At 45.6% G+C, this 19,152-nt stretch overlaps 1 protein-coding gene across 1 annotated transcript in view; it reads right to left on the bottom strand.

The window, feature by feature from the left end:
* Nucleotides 1-19,152, bottom strand: part of LOC144768685 (uncharacterized) — a 9,047,330-nt gene that overhangs the window by 2,666,886 nt on the left and 6,361,292 nt on the right. The window contains exons 38-39 of the mRNA XM_078652515.1: nucleotides 18,314-18,349; nucleotides 16,048-16,083 (exon numbers count right to left, since the gene is read on the bottom strand). Coding sequence (XP_078508641.1) covers nucleotides 16,048-16,083; nucleotides 18,314-18,349 — 72 coding nt within the window. The remainder of the gene's footprint in view (nucleotides 1-16,047; nucleotides 16,084-18,313; nucleotides 18,350-19,152) is intronic.

Here is a 19,152-nt window from a genome sequence, read left to right as displayed (position 1 = left end):
AGTGGCCATTGATCGATACTCTAGAGCGGGGGCTGTTATAATTCGCCCCGATAATCGCGAGAAACTTAGCCGAGAAGCCGAAGGCGGCCAGGTTTTGAAACAGGAAGCCCCAGTCCGCCCGATCAAAGGCTTTCTCCGCATCGAGACCCACCAGGACCGCCGGTATACGGAATCTGTTAGCCTTCTCAATCAGGTGGATGACCCTCCTCGTATTGTCGTGGGTCTGGCGACCCTTAATTAACCCGGATTGGTCCGGGTGAATGAGCGCCGGTAGCAAATCTTGGAGTCTACTCACGAGGATGGAGGAGTACAACTTGGCGTCTACATTGAGAAGAGCTATCGGGCGGTATGAGGAGCATTTAGTCGGGTCCTTCCCCGACTTGGGGATAATCGAGATCACGGCTTCTGCCATTGAACCGGACGTCTCCCCGGACTCCGCCATGGTGTTAAACAGAGTGACTAAAAAGTCACTCACCTCCGTTGCGAACGTCTGGTAGAAAAGAGCGGTATAGCCTTCTGGCCCAGGGGCCTTATGGAGTTTCAGCGCTTTGATGCCATCTAGCACTTCTGCTCTAGTGATTGGGGCAGCTAGTAATTCATTCCATTCCGTGGATACCTGAGGTAAGGGCAGACCATCTAAATAGTCCCGTTGAGCCCCAGAGTCTAAGGCCTCACCCGTATAGAGTGCGGCATAGAAGTGTCCAAAGAGATCGGCTTTAGCCTCGTCCCTATGCTGCAGAGTTCCCGCCGCGTCTCGGATACCTCCTATGTAGTCCTTTTCCCTCTTATCCCGAAGTTGGCGGGCCAGATGTCTTCTCACCTTGTTTCCCTGGGAGTAGGAGAGGTGCCGTAGTCGAAACAGGGTAAACTCCGCCCTGTTGTTGTAATGGGCCCTAAGCTTCCCCCTTACTGCAGTCAACGGGCGAAGGGTCCACCGGGAAGGATTCAGTTTATGTGCCCTCTCAAGAGCAGCGAGTTCGTCCTCCAGCTCCTCACGCTCTTTCCACCGCAACTTATTGAGGTGAGCATTGAGGGCCAAGCAGGTGCCCCTCATGGATGCCTTGAAGGCGTCCCAGGTGGTGAATACGGAGGTGTCAGACACGGGATTGAGGGTAAAAAAGTCCCGGATGGCTTTCCGTAGTTACTTGCAGGAGGGTTCGTCTCGAACAAGGGAGGCCGGAAAGTACCACTTGCGCTGTCCATCACCCCTCGCAGACCAATGTAGCCCGAGCACCAGCAAGCTGTGGTCAGAAACAGAGAGCGGGAAGATACTGGAGTCACAGACATCTCCTCTAAGGGCTTGACTCAAGAAAATGTGGTCCAGTCGGGAATAGGAGTGGTGTACATGGGAGAAGAAGGTGTAGTCCCGAGAGTGGGGGTGTAGGGAGCGCCAGCCGTCAATCAGTCCCAAGTCCCCTAGCAGCTGTTGTGTTTCGATGGAGAACCAGCCAGCAGCAGACCTCTGATGATGAGAGCTATCCATTTCCCTGTCCCAAATCAGATTGAAGTCCCCCAACAGGAACAGCTCTCCCTCCACAAAATCTGCCACTCTCCGCAGCAAGTCCTGGAGAAACCCATTTTGACCAGCATTTGGGGCATACAGCACCACAAAGGTGCACAATCTACCACACACCAGACCCTTAACCATCAGCCAACTGCCATCCTTGTCACCGTGCATCCCCATGGGCTGAAAGTGAAGGGATGAACGGAAGAGAAGGGCCACCCCCCTGTGTTTCGTGGAGGCAGACGATCTGTACATGAGTGGGAAATTCTTATGTTTGAGTCGAAGTTCATCCCTGCGCGCCAGGTGAGTCTCCTGAAGTCCCACTACATCCAGCTGGTGATCATTCAGATATTTCCACACCTTCTGGCGGTTTTGCGGGGAGTTCAAGCCCTTCACATTCCACGTGCCAATACTAAGAGGCATTACAAGGCAGTAACATTACCCCCGCTACCTGCGAACTGCCAATATACCCCTCCGCCTCCCCCTCCCGGAGTCGCCACAGGGCAGTCTGCATTAGTACACCCCAGCAAGTAAACCCATGGGGTCCACACATCAAGGAAACACAATCCAACCTTCTGCTCTCCAACCCTCCCTTCCCACCCTCCAACCCCGCCACCCGCCCCGACCCCATGCAGATCAGCCACAGATTCCTCCCCCTCACCATGTTTACAGGCACAGCGGCAGACCATCCCAACAGAACCAACGACACCGCGCAGTCAGAATGGAAAGCACACAGAGCCTTCGAGCCCAGGCCAGAACAATCAAAATACAGGCATACAGCATCCCAGAAACCAAAAACTACATCAAACCATACATTCAGGTCACCACCACCCCCCCCAGTCCCAACCCTCCCAGTACCCCCAACTACCCCCTAAGAAACCTTCCTCCCCCCAAGAAGTGGGAGTCCCGCTCTAGAACCAGGAGAACAATAGAAGGCAACAAGAAGAAAGTGAAACACAAGAAGAAAAAACAACGACCTTGACAGTCCCTTTATGTGGAAGTCTATGGGACCCCTCAAGGGGTGGCGGACAGGGCACCATCGAGCGTGCCCCCAAGGTCTCGTACCGGGGTGTCTTCCCAAAAGTACAATAATACTCACGGTACCTGAAGAGGAGGAGTCCCTCCGTCGCCTTCTAGTCGTCAACCCAGGGCTCAGGCCGCCCCAGAGCTATCTTGCGATGGTGCCACCGTCACTTCCGGTTAAAGGTACTTTTAAATGTTCAGCCTGTAAATCCTGCAGCAACATCATCCAAGGTGAGTCTTTCGAACACAATGGCTGTCACACCTCTGCTACTGACATGTGGAATTGCAAGACTACTAACTGTATATACTTTATCTTGTGCCCATGCCAGCTGGGTTACGTGGGTGAGACTTCTAGGTCCGTACAAACAAGGCTGACAGAACACAGGTCAGCCATTCGGACCAACAAACAGCTAGCGCCCTTAGTTAAGCATTTTTCTGAAAATAATCATGCCCCAGACGATTTTAAGTGGCGCATTTTGGAGAAAATCAGACTCCCCAGTAGCAAAGGAGGTGATCAAGTCAGGAAAAAGAGGGAAGTATTTTGGATCTTTTCCCTTGGGACTTTCAAGCGAGGTCTCAATGCTGAAATTCCCTGGGAAAATGCCATCCTATAGACACTGCAGTTTTTACTTTCGGAAATAACCTACGTTGCTGCCTTCCCGATTGAATTCTCTATAGTTTTCTCATAATCTTAGATTACCCTTATCATGAAAGCAATATTATTCACGAACAAATTAGGATATCTTTAGCTCTGGATGTCCTAAAGGTAACATTTGTAGCCATCTTTGTATTGTATACACATTGGATTATATTCCTTATGGATTATATATCCTATACCTCGAGTTAGGTGATATCGGTTCCAAATATGGATTGTTAATGAATTTCGTTATGTTTATCTGATATATCTACCATATATATAAACAATATATGTAGTACTTCTCATTACCTGGGCAATGTAGTTATGTGCCATCGTGGTAACAATTAATTAATACTAATAACTTAGTTTGAGTTAATTAGTACATGCCATATAATTTTTGTTCTATCGCATTATACGATTTGATGTAGCCGTCCCACCTCCATACATATTTCTAACGTTGCATTGCAATTGCAACCTTTTATTAAATATAAGAAAATCCTCGAACTATAGATACTGTGCGCGGTTTTCTTGAGCGCCATTTTGAATCAGGATCGAGTTGTGAGAACATAGTCCTTCTTCGATCTGACTACCAGCATCCTCCGCGATCTTTTCGCGCGCTAAATACTTCCTTTAAATACGGAAGTTCTCCAACGCTAGATACATTGTATCGCTAGGGAGGACGAACCCCCACACGCCGGAAGACGAAGCAGCTACATCTTGCTGTCCGCCAGTATCGAGCCACATTACGGTAAGCCCTGGCCATAGGAGAGATCGGAAGCACGTTCAGATCGCTACCAGCTTTCTGTTGTGCAGTAATTTGTTACAATAACGCAATTTTGAGCTACTAGCAACTAATTGAGCACTCTGACTTTATTTCTTTCAGAGTGTCTTATTTTTCCACATTACAAGGCGCGATTTTAAAGCCACCACTCAGAATTGCGTCGAACACAGGCACTACTTCGTTTTAAGATACACCAAGGTAACCTTAACCAAAAATCAATTGGTGACTAGTTAGTATAGCCAATACTACACAGATGTGTAGAGTAGTACCTCAGTATGCTACTAATTCCAAGACGTTTTAAAACATAACTTACAAATCTTAAATTCGTTTCTTTAGAGCCTGTTTAACTAACAACGAGATAAGGTGCCATCAACAGCGACCTTGTTTCAAGCGTCAAGTCTACCATCTAATGTAGGCTCTAGCTATAGGTAACTACTATATCTTCCTTGATTTTTATACATTCATTTCTAGACCACTGCAGTTACCATTGCAGTGACCATGGTCATAATATATGAGGAATGAGTCTATCCTATTTTGTCTCTGCTTTTTACCCATAGTGTTTTTCCGGTACCCATTGTTCTAGGACACCTCGAATATGGCCATCAAGTGTTTATTTAATGAATAACTTCGTCAGCAATTTTCATCCATCGTTCATGGAATCATAAGGTACATAGTTGACACTACCATTTCTTTCGCTTTATGGTGCACTATATTATTTAACAGTGTTATGTAGTCAATACCTGTCCCTTCTTCCTTCACCATCGTTCCCCCCTGTTTTCCTGGTAGTAAATAGATCGTACCTGAAAGTTTCCTGTAACCACCTGAGATGCTATCTGGTACATGTGATATGATTAGTACTACAAGACCGAGTTATCTAGTGGGTGCTATGTGTATGAATAGGCACAATACTCTGTTCCATCATCATGTGAAAAATTAGTCCTGTAGGGCCTTCCACATGTCAAGAGCAATTTGGTATGCCATATGTGTTTGTTACTAAGAGTAATAAGTCGATACGAGCACCCTTTAAAAATGCGAATTTCATCATTAGGAATCCTTCTACCAATACCTATTCCATATACGCATCACGTTTGTATGAAGACTCCCCTTGGGTGTTCTTGCTGTACGGATAGAAGTCTACCTTTGTGAGTATACCCTGTGAATTGAGCATTATTGCTTTAGATCTGTAATGTTGTTTTATTCTCGCAATAATCAGTTATTTTGGAACACCATGTTATAAATTTACCAGATGCTATGAACTACAAAGACTCATTCCGATATACAAAAACCTAGAAGTGATTCCACTTTAGTGTTTTAGAATGAGACCTAAGGTTATTTTTCGTTATTGTAATCGTTATTGTAATAAACCAAGGTACGGGAGCCTCGAATGAGTCAGATACTGTACAATTGACAAAATATATTGCCCATCAAAGGCTTTAAGTGTACATAACAATAGTCAAGGTCAGTCCTCAAGTCAGGAATGGAGGCTTTTAAATGTATTTGTAATGATACCTGTATATGTTGTCACTATAAATCCTATGGATGTTTAGATAACATAGATTTTCTTTTAAACTGTGTTTCAGGAATTAAAATTGTGTCTCCTGAAGAAGGCGGTCCCCTGCCGAAACGCGCGTCGAGTTCCTATGCTTGTTTTATCATTGAGGTGATTATCTGTATGCTTTTGTTAATATATTTCTCTATTTTTTGTACTATGAATTTTATGTTAACTCGTTATGATTATTGTATGGAATTTTGACAAAGCTATTTTAATACCCGTCATATTGGTTTGACCCCCAGTCATTTCTAATATGATTTTTAAATATACAAAATAAAAATATACTTTTTATACAACTTCGTTCATCCTCCCCTACTGTTCCTTCTTGATAACTGGCCTGTCTTATCTGTACACCTATATACCTAGACGTCCTAGGATTTTTTCGCATATGTTGTTACCCTGCCCTAGGAGTCTATAGATTGTTACTACCCAGGGGGTCCTTGCTATTTACAGTTGCCACCGTCACTGACGCCACTGAGGCCACCGCTGCGCCTCTTTCCTGCAAGCTAGTAGTAGGATCGGGCCTCCTCTGTGCAGTCTCTCTGTGCCAGGACGGGGAGCGACGCCTCCTTCTCGACGGGGAGCTTCCAGCGCTCAGGGAGGGGGCAGGGTCCTCCAGGCCCAGGAGATCCCTGGCTGCCTGCAGGGATCGGATCTGAACCAGTCTGTGTTGCCACCTGAAGATCAGTCGAAAGGGGTGACCCCAGGAGTAGGACACATTTTCCTCACGTAAGAAGGCGGTCACAGGTCGAAACTCCCGCCTTTTTTGAAGTGTGGATGCCGCCAGGTCCTGGTACAGTTGAGGATGATGGCTCCGGAATTGCAAGGAGGGGGTCTCCCGGCCTTTCGAAGTATGCGTTCCTTCAGTTGAAAGTCATGAACGCATACCAGGATATCGGGGGGAGGGGCCCCCCGCGCCATGGCAACCCGACCCTGTGGACCCTGTCCATCCAGATCTCGCTTAGGTCCTCTTCTCCCAGGATTTGCAAGAAAAGGGCTTCCACATACTAGTCTCCAGCTTCGCCGTCCCATGGCACAGCCCGAATGCGGATGTTGTTCCGGCGTGATCGGTTCTCCAAATCCTAGGCATGGGCCTGGAGATCTAAATTCTGCTCAGTGAGCCGAATCACATCCTGCTGTAGTTGGTGCACGTCTACCGCCAGCCCCAGGTCGTGGTCCTCCAATGTAGCCACTCGCTCTCCGATGCCATCCACGTCTCTCCGCACCTCACGAAGGTCCGAAGCCAGCTGGGAGCGGAGCTCAAAGATGTCCTCCTTAATAGCAGAGAAAAGTTCCAGCATGAAGGCCTTAGTGGCGGGTGCCTCATCATCCCTCGGTTTAGGTGAGACGCTGGGACCAGGGGATGCCACCTGTTGGTTCCCCTTCGGGGGAGCTTCCTTGCCCGGCTTCTCCTTACGCTGTTTGGTGGTCATCGCGCCGTCGCTGGCCACACTCCTTCCTGACAGCGCGGTAGCTATGATTCCCAATCGGCAATGTGGGTTGCCGCTGACCGTTCCGGGGTCCCTCCACCGTCGCCGAGAGGAGCCAGCACCTGTGCAACCAGGATCGTCCCAGGTGGTGTGGCCGGACAGCGCCACTCGTGTCTAGCGTGCTAGCCCAAGAGTCCGCGCCGAGCCCAGGGGCCACTGTATAGCACCAGAAGTGGGGTTCAGACCAGGGACCTCTCCACGCTTAGAACGGACCCCGGAGAGCAGGCCGCAGTCTCTCTATGGCTCCTTTCCTGTCCTCTCCTCACACGTGGCTGTAGAACTGGCCCTTGTGAGACCAGGCCGCACTGTAGGCTCTCGGAGGCCTCCGGACCAGGACCGGCCCATCGTGAACCAACCTCGGAGGGGTCGTGTCAGGGGGAAGGGCGACGCGTGTAGGAGCAGAAGCCGTAGCGGGGCTCAGTGGCCTCCCCCCTGTACCGGTCGGCGTCAGCACTCTGCTCCCAGCTCCATCGGGGGTCGTGGGCAAGGCCCCCTATTCTGGGCTCGAGGTGTCCGTGGGCAAGTAATGCTCAAGCGGGACGAGCCCGCGCGTTCCTCCAAGGACTGCCGATGGCTCCCGATGCTTCCCTCCTACCTCCAATCGAAGGCTCCGGGGCCAGCCGCCCCCCCGACCATAGAGTCAGGCAATGTCAGGGGTACAAAGGAAGCTCGGGGACCCCACAACCGGGGACTGCTCCAAGTCAAAGCCTCCCCCAGGCCCAAGCAGCCGCTCCAAATCCACCGCAGCCCGACACACCAGAGAAGACCGGGCGGGAAGCGGGCGAGGAATGCACCGCTAGGCCTCCGCCCCTCCCCCAGCAGGCTGCCGATCCCCGGACTTGCCTGCCAGATGCGTCCGTGTCCCCGCTGCAGGCTGGGCTTCTCCCCGGAGCAGGGGTCAACGTGGCACGGCGGAGCGAGGGGTCGCTGGGCAGCGGGCAGCCGCACCGTTGGGCAATCCAGGAACCACGCCCACCTGCCGTCCTCCAACGGTCGCCAGGTCGCGCTGCACCCGGGGCACTTGCTCAACCCAGGCCGCGGCTTCCCAGGCCGCTCCTCCGCAGGCCTCGCGTCTCGGCTGCCGCAGAGAATCAAGCAGTCCTGCCGGGCAGATCGCCGCGCCAGACCCCGCTACTCTGCCCCGGGGCACTCCGCTGCAGGCGAGAAGGTAAGGCGGATCGAAGGTAAAGCTTAAAACAATGCTAAGCTGTTGACGGCGCCGGAGGGACTCAGCAACACGTCCTACTCCGTCACCATCTTGACCACGCCCTGGTGGTGTCTACATTTTAAGTGAATCTAGTCTTAAATATTATGGGGACGCATTTCTCCTACTGGATTTCTGCGTATAGATAGCCTAATGCTTTCTAATAAAGGGGCCTGGCAATAGTCTGGTCCGGTTCATTACTGCGATCTCTGTTGCAGTCTGGACAAGCCTTTGCAAATTTGTAATGTTGCAGGCTCATTCCCGGCCACCAGTATTCTGATTGTAATTCTTTTAGAGATTTCACGATCTCTTGGTGCCTTAGACCCAATCCCATGTGTGCCGCTTCAATCAAGAAGACTCTCCTGTTCGTGTTTGGAATTACTCTGTCCCCCACTCCAGGGATTTGAGCAAAAGGAACGGAGTTTGCATCAATATGTATGTATTACTGAGTGGATAGTTCAGAGGTAATGCTGCATAGTCGCCTTTTAACGAGGCTTTTACCGCTAGCTTGGTTTCTCCGTCTATGTATTTTTTAGAATGCTTTTTTGTGGCTACGGAAGCCGGTTGAACCGCTTCCGCTGTGGCTCTGTTAGCCAATGAATTCCCTGCAACGTGAACGCCATCACGTTGATGACTCAGTGTATGTATCACATGAGTCTTTCGTAGTTCTTTCTGCAAAAGAACTACTTGTTCCCAAAGCTTTTTATGCTTTATTGTGGCACCTGTGTCACCTTTGTAATCGTTTTGAACCCAGTTCTGCAAGTCATTATTGTAAGACTTGATGCAGTAATGCGAATCGCACACTATTAGTGTGGGGAATTCGCGATCGACATTTTCAAGCGCCATCTTTAAAGATCTTATTTCAGCTCGCTGAGCTGAACAGTTTCTGAGTGATTCAGTTTTGGTTATTATTGGTCTGAATTTACCAAAGCGCCAGCGACCTTTAACAATCGCGCACGCTGCGTTGTAGGATTGTTTCTCTACATCGTAGTGTTGTGCAAATCTGTCCATGTAGATTACACATGTGTACTGTTCGAGAGGCAGAATTTCGATTGGCAGAGGATATTCTACTTCATATTTTAGATTTTCTAGTTTTTTCATTTTCGGGTCAAAATAGTATTTCACGTCTTCTGCAGCAAGAGAATTTTCCCATTGTATCCATTTTGGATCTAATGCCACAGCAGTCAAATTGCATGGGCTTGTTAATGCCTCAAGGGCTGATTCTGCTGTTAAAAAAGTTATTCTTCTGCCTTGGGCTTGGGCTCTTTCTTTTGCTACAGCAGTATGAACCGCTATTAGAATGTTTTCAGTAGAACTGAATTTCATTTCAGCTTGTGTGTACAAGTGTGATTTGTAAGCTATTGGTACCGTTTCTCCCTCATTAGAGGTTAGGTACGTGAATCCGCATCTTCTTGGGATGACTCGGATTACAAGGTTGCGTACGTTTTTGCGTGTTTGCAATTTTGTTTAAGCTAACATGTCTGTTTGCAATGATCTTAAAATTTCTGTGTGTTTCTGAGTCCAATTTATTGGTTTGAAATCAGGTTTTATTAATTCATAGAGAGGTTTAACCCTCTCTGCATAATTTAGAAAGTATGTTCTTCCGAAATTCAGGAAACCTAGTATTGATTGTAAGTTCTTCAGCGTTTTAGGTGCTTGGAGCACAGCACACTTCTCTAAGAAGTTGTCTGCTAGGCTTTTGCCTTCACTTGATAATTCATATCCTAAAAATAGGACAGTTAGATGGGCAATTTGTGACTTTTTCAAGTTGAATTTGTAACCCTCATCTGCAAACCCAAATATTATGGTGTTCACTCTTTTCAAGTATGTCTCCAGGTCACCATCTGTTAGATAGATGTCATCGACGGTAAACATCACTTACAACGAAACTTTTACAACGCACTACCATTACAACGCGGTCATTACAACGCAAACCATTACAACGCATTGCGCTGGGGGGCAATCTAGGATAGGGAATATATTTAATTTACTATCCAACACCTTCCCTACTATCCACAGGGACTGGAGTTGGAATAGTAAATTAAATAAATCACTATCCAGCGCCTAAAAGCACTATGCGTTGTAAAGGTTTGCGATGTAAAAACCGCGTTGTAAAGGCAGGCGTTGTAATAGCCTGCGTTGTAACGTCATACATCCGTCATCGACATAAGATAATGCCTCATCATCATATATTTGTAGTAACTCTGTTACTCTTGCTGAGAATAATCCTGGGCGATTCTTGAATCCCTGTGGGAGTCGACAGAAGTGTTGTGCGACCCCATTATTGAGAAATGGGTCAAATATCTGCTTTTAGGTGCAATGTTTTGACAAAAGAATCCATTAGAGATGTCTAATGTCGTTTTATATTTTTTGCGCACAATGTTATTCATTAGTGCTGCACTGTGTGAGTTTTGTACTGCAAATGTTTTGCAGCAGGAGTTTAAGTGTCTGTAGTCCAAAACTAGACGATATGAATCGTCTGGCTTGGAGACAGGAAACAAAGGATTGTTCATTTGTGAGGTGCATGTTTCAATCACCCCCTGGTATTCAAGTTGATCTAAAATCTCCCTGACTTGTTTTTTAGCTTCTTGTTTAACTGGGTACTGCCTTTGTGCAGTGGGCTGATTTTTTAACTGGATTCTGTGAGGAGGAGAGTCCTCATCCCATCCTACATGATTTTTGTATAATGCAGGAGCTTGGGCCACCGCCCATTTTCTTGCAAGTGTATATTTTTTATGAATTGGAATATGATTTGAGAAGGCAGGCATAATCATTTCTTCGCCATGAGGGCACTCCCTGACAAACTCTGGTGGCCAGTTTTTCTCAGCTAATAGAATGTCATAGCCTTTTGAAAGGTTATCCCAAAAGACACCCCTTACTTTCCTAGTCTTGTCCCCCTCTATACGTAATGTTATTTCGTAGAATTTATGGGGTTTGCTAACTCAGGTATCTGCAGTTTCCACCTGAATGTATTCATTCGTGTCCACTGTCTCCAGAAGATTCATCAGGATCTTGCGAGCTATTTTCCCTTCTGCTGCACTATCTAGCATTGTCTGGGGCCACTCTCCGTTTTTCAGTTGTGACCTCAGTATCCTCGGCATGTTTAATTATTTTAATACTGGCTACCTTCTTTCTTGGAAATTGTAATTTTTTACTTTGATGAGCAGGTTCCTTGTCTTTGGACTTGACGTGCTCTTCCTTGTGTTCTGACCGTCCTCTTCTTTCCGATTTCTGTGAGAAAGTCTGAAAAGATCGAGCGGGACGTGTATCAATATCTTGATATCTATCAGGTTTCTTCAAATTATCCCTATTTATAAGGTTGTATCTTTTCTTAGAGGGCTCCCTTTGGGGAGACTTGCCTCCTCGGTCTGGAGATCTTTCTCTCCGTTGAGGAGATCTTCCTCTGGACTGGAATAATTTTTCTCTGGGAGTGGATTGTTTATTACCATCCCAACTCCTTTTTGGAGTATTCATATTATTTTTAATAAAGGTTTTTTCAGGATTTTCAGTTAGTTGGGGGTTTACTGGTTTCCCACCCAAACTATCTCTTCCTAGTTCTTCATAGGATTTTTCTATGATTCTGGCAAGTTCAAAAGGTTGTTCTGCTATATCTGTTTCTTTCATTTTCTGGCGGATGGCCACAGATGCTGCTTCTCCTTTTATGTTGGCTGATAATATAGCCGAGACCTGCTTGAAGTCTTTCATTAATTTCATACCCAGAGTTAAAGCAGGTTCTGGACCGTATTCATTTTGAATCTGTTTTAGTACGTCTGGTATACCGCCATGGACGGAACACCATGTGTTTTTGTGTAGATCGAAGCAAAGACTGTGCCCCAAGTGTCACAGTCCTCCACATGTGGTGTGATCCCCATTGGAAGACAGATAGTCAGAATTCTGTGTATCTCAGTAGGCGTAGTATTTGGAAATACTGCCTCTATTTGAGTGATTTTTTGTGCTAACCAGAATGGAATTTGTTCCCGTTTTGCGGGTATTTTACCAAGACATGATTGTATGTTCTGTGGTGTAATTTTGTTTGTGTTCTCCCTGATGAGGGGTCAGCTGTGGAATGTTAATTGTTGGTTGGACTGTTGAAGTCCGCATGACATATTGGACCAATTGTCTATGTATTTTAATTAGTAATTTTAGCTGAACTAAAAGTTCCCGGTCTGACATTTTAACAATGTCGGGATGTGGTGTGTAGCTGGCTAGAACCGGCCACGTGGCTCCTGGTCTACCTAGTGGACCGTGCCTGGTGATGTGATTTTGATGTTTTAGGGCGACTTTAAACCAGAGCAGGTGCTCTTGGTAATTTAGTGGGATTTCAACATCCTCGAAAGGAGTGTATTCATCCGGAGGTTCATCTATTTTGTAATAGTAGAATTCTTTTGTTACAGCGTTTGCTGCTGGAAAGTGTATCCATGAATAGAATACCTCTGTCTGCCGATATTCATGGGCCTCTACCACGAATATGACTGTACCACCTCGTGATGTCAGTCCGTTTTCTATAAGTTTAAGAGTTATAGTTCTTCGGACGTTGACCGGAATGAGTATAGCATTCGGGTCATTTTCTTGGAGACTTGTGTCCTCCGCTAGGAGTTGAGCTGCTATTCTAGCTCTCTCCGCTTCATCGTCACTTTCCACCATTTTACTGAAAGAAAGGTTTTTGTTGCAGATTAAGTTTCAAGGAAACAAAGATTAGGTGCACAATATTTTGGAACACTGTATCCTTCAACGTTGACTAAACCAAAAACTAATACATAGGATTCTCATCCTACTAAGTTCCGGTGGATATTAACCTTTTACCCACTCCAGACGTCTTTTGGAGTTTTTACGGAAAAAGGGTTCTGTGTGAAAAAGCACGACTGAGTTACTCTAATGTCTTGCGTTAGATTATCGCCTTACCAAACGTTGGGCGCCATGTAGTGTAGTTCCTATATTCCCAATAGGCTCTGCGCATTGGAATAATATAAACAGCAGTGTAGACGTAGGACTGAGGTCGACTAGGTCTCTACTGACTATATTAGACTTAATTAGTTTTGCCAGCAAGCTCAGAGGTCACTAGAAACTTTCTCAAATGTTCAGGAAAGAGTTAACTCTCCTGATTTAGACAAGAAGGGATTAGCTTCTGACAACCGCATAAACATGACAACTTTGCTCCCTCAGAATAAAGAGTGTATCTCTAGAGTCGTGTGAAAACAATAGACGGTTATTTCACTCAGTCAATCGTGCATACTTAGTTTCACCGGAGTGCAGAGAAATAGAGGGACGGGCGTTTTCAATAAAAGGTGTTATTTATTGAGCAGTCTTCTTTCTCATGCAAGAGAAATGAATTGCCACAATTGCAATACTTATCATAAAGTAAAGTGCGTACAGTAAAAGGAGTATTATGAAATAATACTGTAAAAGCATTGATATGGTTTCTTAGCCATATGATACTTTAAAATGGATAAAATATATATGCTTCTAATCTACGCCTACCCCGGTGTACCTGACCTAAGCCTAATACGTGGGAAGGAGTAAGTAAGTAGCAGTTTGAAGTTAAGTTGGTTTCTGCCAAGGAATCTGAATCAAGAATTCTCTCAAGGGTTTAGTCAGCTCCGTACCTGGGTAATAGAATGTAGGAGGTCTTGTATCTCTCTCTCAGGACTCGATATCCCAGCAACCCGCAAGAGCATCTGGAAACACCGGAGCTGGATCTTCTCGGCAGGAGAAAAGACAGCGTCTCTCTCAGTGCGTCAAAAGGTAGGGGCGGCTTCCGTGGGCTCTCGCATCAGCTGGGCTCTCGGGCAAGTAGATAGCCGCTCTGCTCTAAACCACCGTGTGTTTGCTTAAGGCAACGTTGGTATATTTATACCTGAAAGGTGCCGGGTTTGACGTAAGGTTGGACATAAGACGTCAATAAAAGATGTCACTAAGAACTGGCGGTTCTTTCAGTGCTCGCAGGAGTTCTATGACAAATCAAAACAGAAGCATGGGGAATTCCCAGGTTGCTGGAGGTTTGGTTTGTTTAAAGAACGCGTTGTACTTTCTAGGAGTCCAGGGAAGTAGCTGCATGGGCTATGTCTAAATATGGATATGATTCTTATGCCTTTATAAGGATATTATTTATTATAACCACATGAGGGCATAAATCGGGAATATCGAATTAGGGTCCTAGATAGAAACACAACAAAGCAACAACCACAATCCTTGTTCGGGTGAACCAAAACAGTCATTTATTAACCTACCCTTTGGTAGCTTGGCACAAAACACTCACACTTAACTTAGATGCAGCGTGTGAAGTGTTTATGCAGCACACAAACAGTAATGAGATGAAACCTAACATGAGAAAAATTCTGCACCAATTTTGAAAAATAATGCAAAGTTTACTAAATAATTTGACACCAAAACAACAAAAATTTAGTCAGTAGCATAGGGACAATTACTTTTTAGGTTCAAATCCTTTTATTGAGTTTGACATTGAAAAGAACAATACAAAAAAACTACGACCAACATCCACTGGCGGTTGGGGACCAAGTGAAAAGGTAGAAAACTGAAGAGAATAGACAAAGGGATGGGGATAGTAGAGTGGGGGAAATTAATTACCTATTCAGCTAAAATGATGGCCTTCAACATAGAAACAAGGTATATCGCTTGTCTAGAAACTGAAGGTGAGTGCCATATCAGTCAATACTGTTTTTGTGGATATAAGGTGGAGGATGCATAAGTAGACTGGGCATGTCAATTTTAAGAATTCTTGGGACAGGAATTTCAGTCAGGGTCCCCACATATTGTTGAATTGAGGCAGCTTCTGCTCTACTGAGGATGTTAGCTTCTCCATGGCAAGGAGATCCCAGATTTTGTAGATTCAGTCTGAGTGAGTGGGTATTATAGCTGGACCCAAAGAGCTAGCAATACTTGCCTGGCAGGGCATAGAGCCAGAGTGATGGCTCGTCCACGCGTGGATTTCAAGGGTAAGTCAGGGCATTCAGGAGACCCGGGAGAATGTAGCTCGGCAATCTGGGGAGTTCGATGTTATACATTTGGTCAATGGAGGCAAAGACTTTAGACCAGTACTGCTAAAGCTTTGTACACTGCCAAAGAAAGTGGGTTAAAGTTCCCACTTGGTCGCAGCCCCTCCAGCAACATGCATATCCATCTCTCTTCCATTGAGCTGTTTGCGCAGGGATATAGTACCTACAGTGGGATTTTGTGAGGAAAGTTCCTTTGCCTGAGGTGCTATGTACTGAAGAATGGGAATGGGCCCACTTTTGAATGGCTGACCATTCTTTGGAAGTGAAGAGGCGTTCGCACTTTTCTCCTAGCGCAACAGTGCGGAGGTTTGACGGGGTTCTGTAGAGTGTTTAGAAATGTATATATATGTTGGAGAGGAGAAGTCATCAGTATTTTTAGTGTGAAGCCATTTCTCAAATGGTAAGAGAGGATGGCTAGCATGAGTCAGATGCTGGGCTAAGAGACCCAGTTTTGGATGGCTAAATACCGACATTGAGTGGCGGATGGGATATGATAATGTCACTAGATCTGTGAGAAGTCCAACTGCGCCCATCTCTTTCACACTTCTCCATCCATCATTCTACTAAGCCCTGGGTCCTATAATATAATACACATATCTCTGTGGTCATAGAGCACAACATGTCAACAATGCATCACAGAATCAACATAAAGTACACATGCATCTAACAACACACCACAAGTGGCGTAGCGTGCTATCCACAAGGGTAAGCGCTCCAGCGTCCCACGTAGGAATAGTAAGTGCTATATAAATGTTCCAATACAATACATAACAATTACTGGTGATATATTGGAAAGCTTTTACATGTCTTATAACATCTTAGAGAAAAGAGAGATTTTCTCACCTGAGCGAGAAACCGGTGGAGGGGCCTGTTCTGATCCTGAGTAAAACAAGAATAGTGCAAATTATTACAAGACGCACAAGTGCACAAGAGTGCAAACTGTGGAACATTTCAGGATTTCTATGTCAGAGAGTTAAATATGAAGCACTAAACTAGAACACAGGATGCTCCACCTCACTGCAGTGCAGTAATGTGTAGTATCCAATGGAAAATAGAGAAATACCATGTGATGTAAGGTACTGCACTTGAAATCAGAGTACTGCTGTGGCATCCTAGATCCTGCATGGAAGAAAAAGTTACTTACCTTCTGGAACAATCTTTCTAGTAGATACTTTGTATACCTGCAGATTCCTCACTTTTTATATATTGCAGGTGTCAGACTGAATTCTGAAATGTTTCAAAAGCTCTCCACTTTGATAGGAGAATGTAAGTAACTGAGTTATTGCTTGAGGGGGGTTGTAAACCCAAATCAAGCAACAACCACTATCCTTGTTCGGGTGAACCAAAACAGTCACTTAATTAACCTACCCTTTGGTAGCTTGGTACAAAACACTCAGAGGTAGATTTACAAGCCCCTTGTGCCACTTCTGCGTCACTTTTAACATGGGAAAAGTGACACAAAAGTGGTGCAAGGGGCTTGTAAGTCTGCCCCTCATACTTTACTTAGATGCAGCATGTGAAGTGATTAATGCAGCACACAAACAGTAATGAAATGAAACACAACACAAGAAAAATCCCGCACCAATTTAGAAAAATAATAAAATGTTTAATAAATAATTTGACACCAAAACAACAAAAATCCAGTCAGTACAATGCGGGCAATTACATTTTAGGTATAAATCGTTTTATTGAGTTTGACATTGAAAAAAACAAAACAAAAAAAAATAACTATGACCAACATCCACTGGCGGGTGAGGTACAACAAGTTAAAAGGGAGAAAACTGAAGAGAATAGACAAAGAGATGGGGACAGTAGAGTGGGGGAAATTAATTACCTATCTAGCTGAAATGATGGCCTTCAACATAGAAACAAGGTATATCGCTTGTCTAGAAACTGAAAGTGTGTGCCATATCAGTCAATACTGTTTTTTGTGGCTATAAGGTGGAGGATGCGTAAGTAGGCTGGGCATGTCAACTCTAAGAATTCTTGGGACAGAAATTTCAGACAGGGTCCCCACATCTTGTTGAATTGAGGCAGCTTCTGCTCTACTGAGGATGTTAGCTTCTCCATGGCAAGGAGATCCATGATTTTGTAGATTCAGTCTAAGTGAGTGGGTATTGTAGCTGTACCCCAAAGCGTTAGCAATACTTGCTTGGCAGGGCATAGAGCCAGAGTGATGGCTCGTCCACGCGTGGATTTCAAGGGTAAGTCAGGGCATTCAGGAGATCCAGGAGAATGTAGCTCGGGAATCTGGGGAGTTCGATGTTATACATTTGGTCAATGGAGGCAAAGACGTCAGACCAGAACTGCTAAAGCTTTGTACACTGCCAAAGAAGGTGGGTTAAAGTTCCCACTTGGTTGCAGCCCCTCCAGCAATATGCATATCCATCTCTCTTCCATTGAGCTGTTTGCGCAGGGATATAGTACCTAAAGTGGGATTTTTTTAATAAAGTTCCTTTGCCTGAGGTGCTATGTACTGAGGAATGGGAATGGGCTCACCTTTGAATGGCTGACCATTCTTTGGAAGTGAAGAGGAGTTCGCACTTTTCTCCTAGGGCAACAGTGCGGAGGATTTGACGGGGTTCTGTAGAGTGTTGAGAAATATATATATATGTCGGAGAGGAGACTTTATCAGTATTTCTAGAGTGAATCCATTTCTCAAATGGTAAGAGAGGATGGCTAGCATGAGGCAGATGCAGGGCTAATTGACCCAGTGCTGGATGGCTAAGTACTGACACTGAGTGGCGGATGGGATATGATATTGTCACTGGATCTGTGCAAAGTCCAACTGCGCCCATCTCTTTCATCCTTCTCCATCCATCATTCTACTAAGCACTGGTTCGTATAATATGGTAAACCTACCTATGTGGTCATAGCGCACAACATGTCAACACTTGCCTCACTGGATCAACATAAATTACACACACGTCCAACAACACACCCCACGTGGCGTAGCGTGCTATCCATAAGGGCAAGCGCTCCAGCGTCCCACGTAGGGATAGTAAGTTCTATATAAATGTTCCAATACAATACATAACAATTACTGGTGATGTACTGGAAAGCTTTTACATGTCTTATAACATCTTACAGAAAAGAGAGATTTTCTCACCTGAGCGAGAAGCCGGGGGAGGGGCCTGTTCTGATCCTGAGTAAAACAAGAATAATGCAAATTATTACAAGACGCACAAGTGCACAAGAGTGCAAACTGTGGAACCTTTAAGGATTTCTATGTCAGAGAGTTAAATATGAAGCACTAAACTAGAACACAGAATGCTCCACCTCACTGCAGTGCAGGAATTTTATTTTAAAGGTTTTATATAGCGCTGGCTAGACCCGGAGGTATCAGAGCGCTTTACATGAGCATCAGATCATAGTTACAGGTTACATCGTTACACAGTTATTAGAGCATGGCAACATAGTTACTTGTAAGGTCAAGATAAACAATAAGCACAAATACGAAAGGGGAAAAGCAAGCAAGGGGAAAGGTTCAGGGGAGGGGGCAGGAGCTGGGGAAGTAGACAGGTAATGAAGGCGGGAAAGAGGAGGGGAGGGTGAAGGACATCGCTTGGAAAGAGGAGGGGAAGGGTGACGTGGACACAAACCAGTAGACCAGTCAAAGCGACTGTAGGAGAGTAGGGTCTGCTATCCTATGGTCACACCATTTTTTTGCTTTTTGCTTCACTGGTTTTCAACTTAATGTGGCTGTGGGCCTGCTAATCAGACCCACATCCCTGCTGTTCTCTCTCTAAATTCACAACATGTACTTTAGGTACATCAACAATTGGGATTGGGTCACCTTCTGAGCCCCTGTACAGTGTACTATAGGTACCCAGGGCATAGGTGCATCCAAGGCCTACCATGGGCTGCAGCATATCTTTTGCCACCCCTGGCTGGCCATCCAAATTTACACAACTGGCTGATCACTCAGCTGGGGCAAGGTCGTGTAAT

The sequence above is a fragment of the Lissotriton helveticus genome, chromosome 7 (genome assembly GCF_964261635.1).
Source record: "Lissotriton helveticus chromosome 7, aLisHel1.1, whole genome shotgun sequence".
Taxonomy (NCBI): domain Eukaryota; kingdom Metazoa; phylum Chordata; class Amphibia; order Caudata; family Salamandridae; genus Lissotriton; species Lissotriton helveticus.
This window is presented reverse-complemented; position numbering and strand designations above follow the sequence as displayed.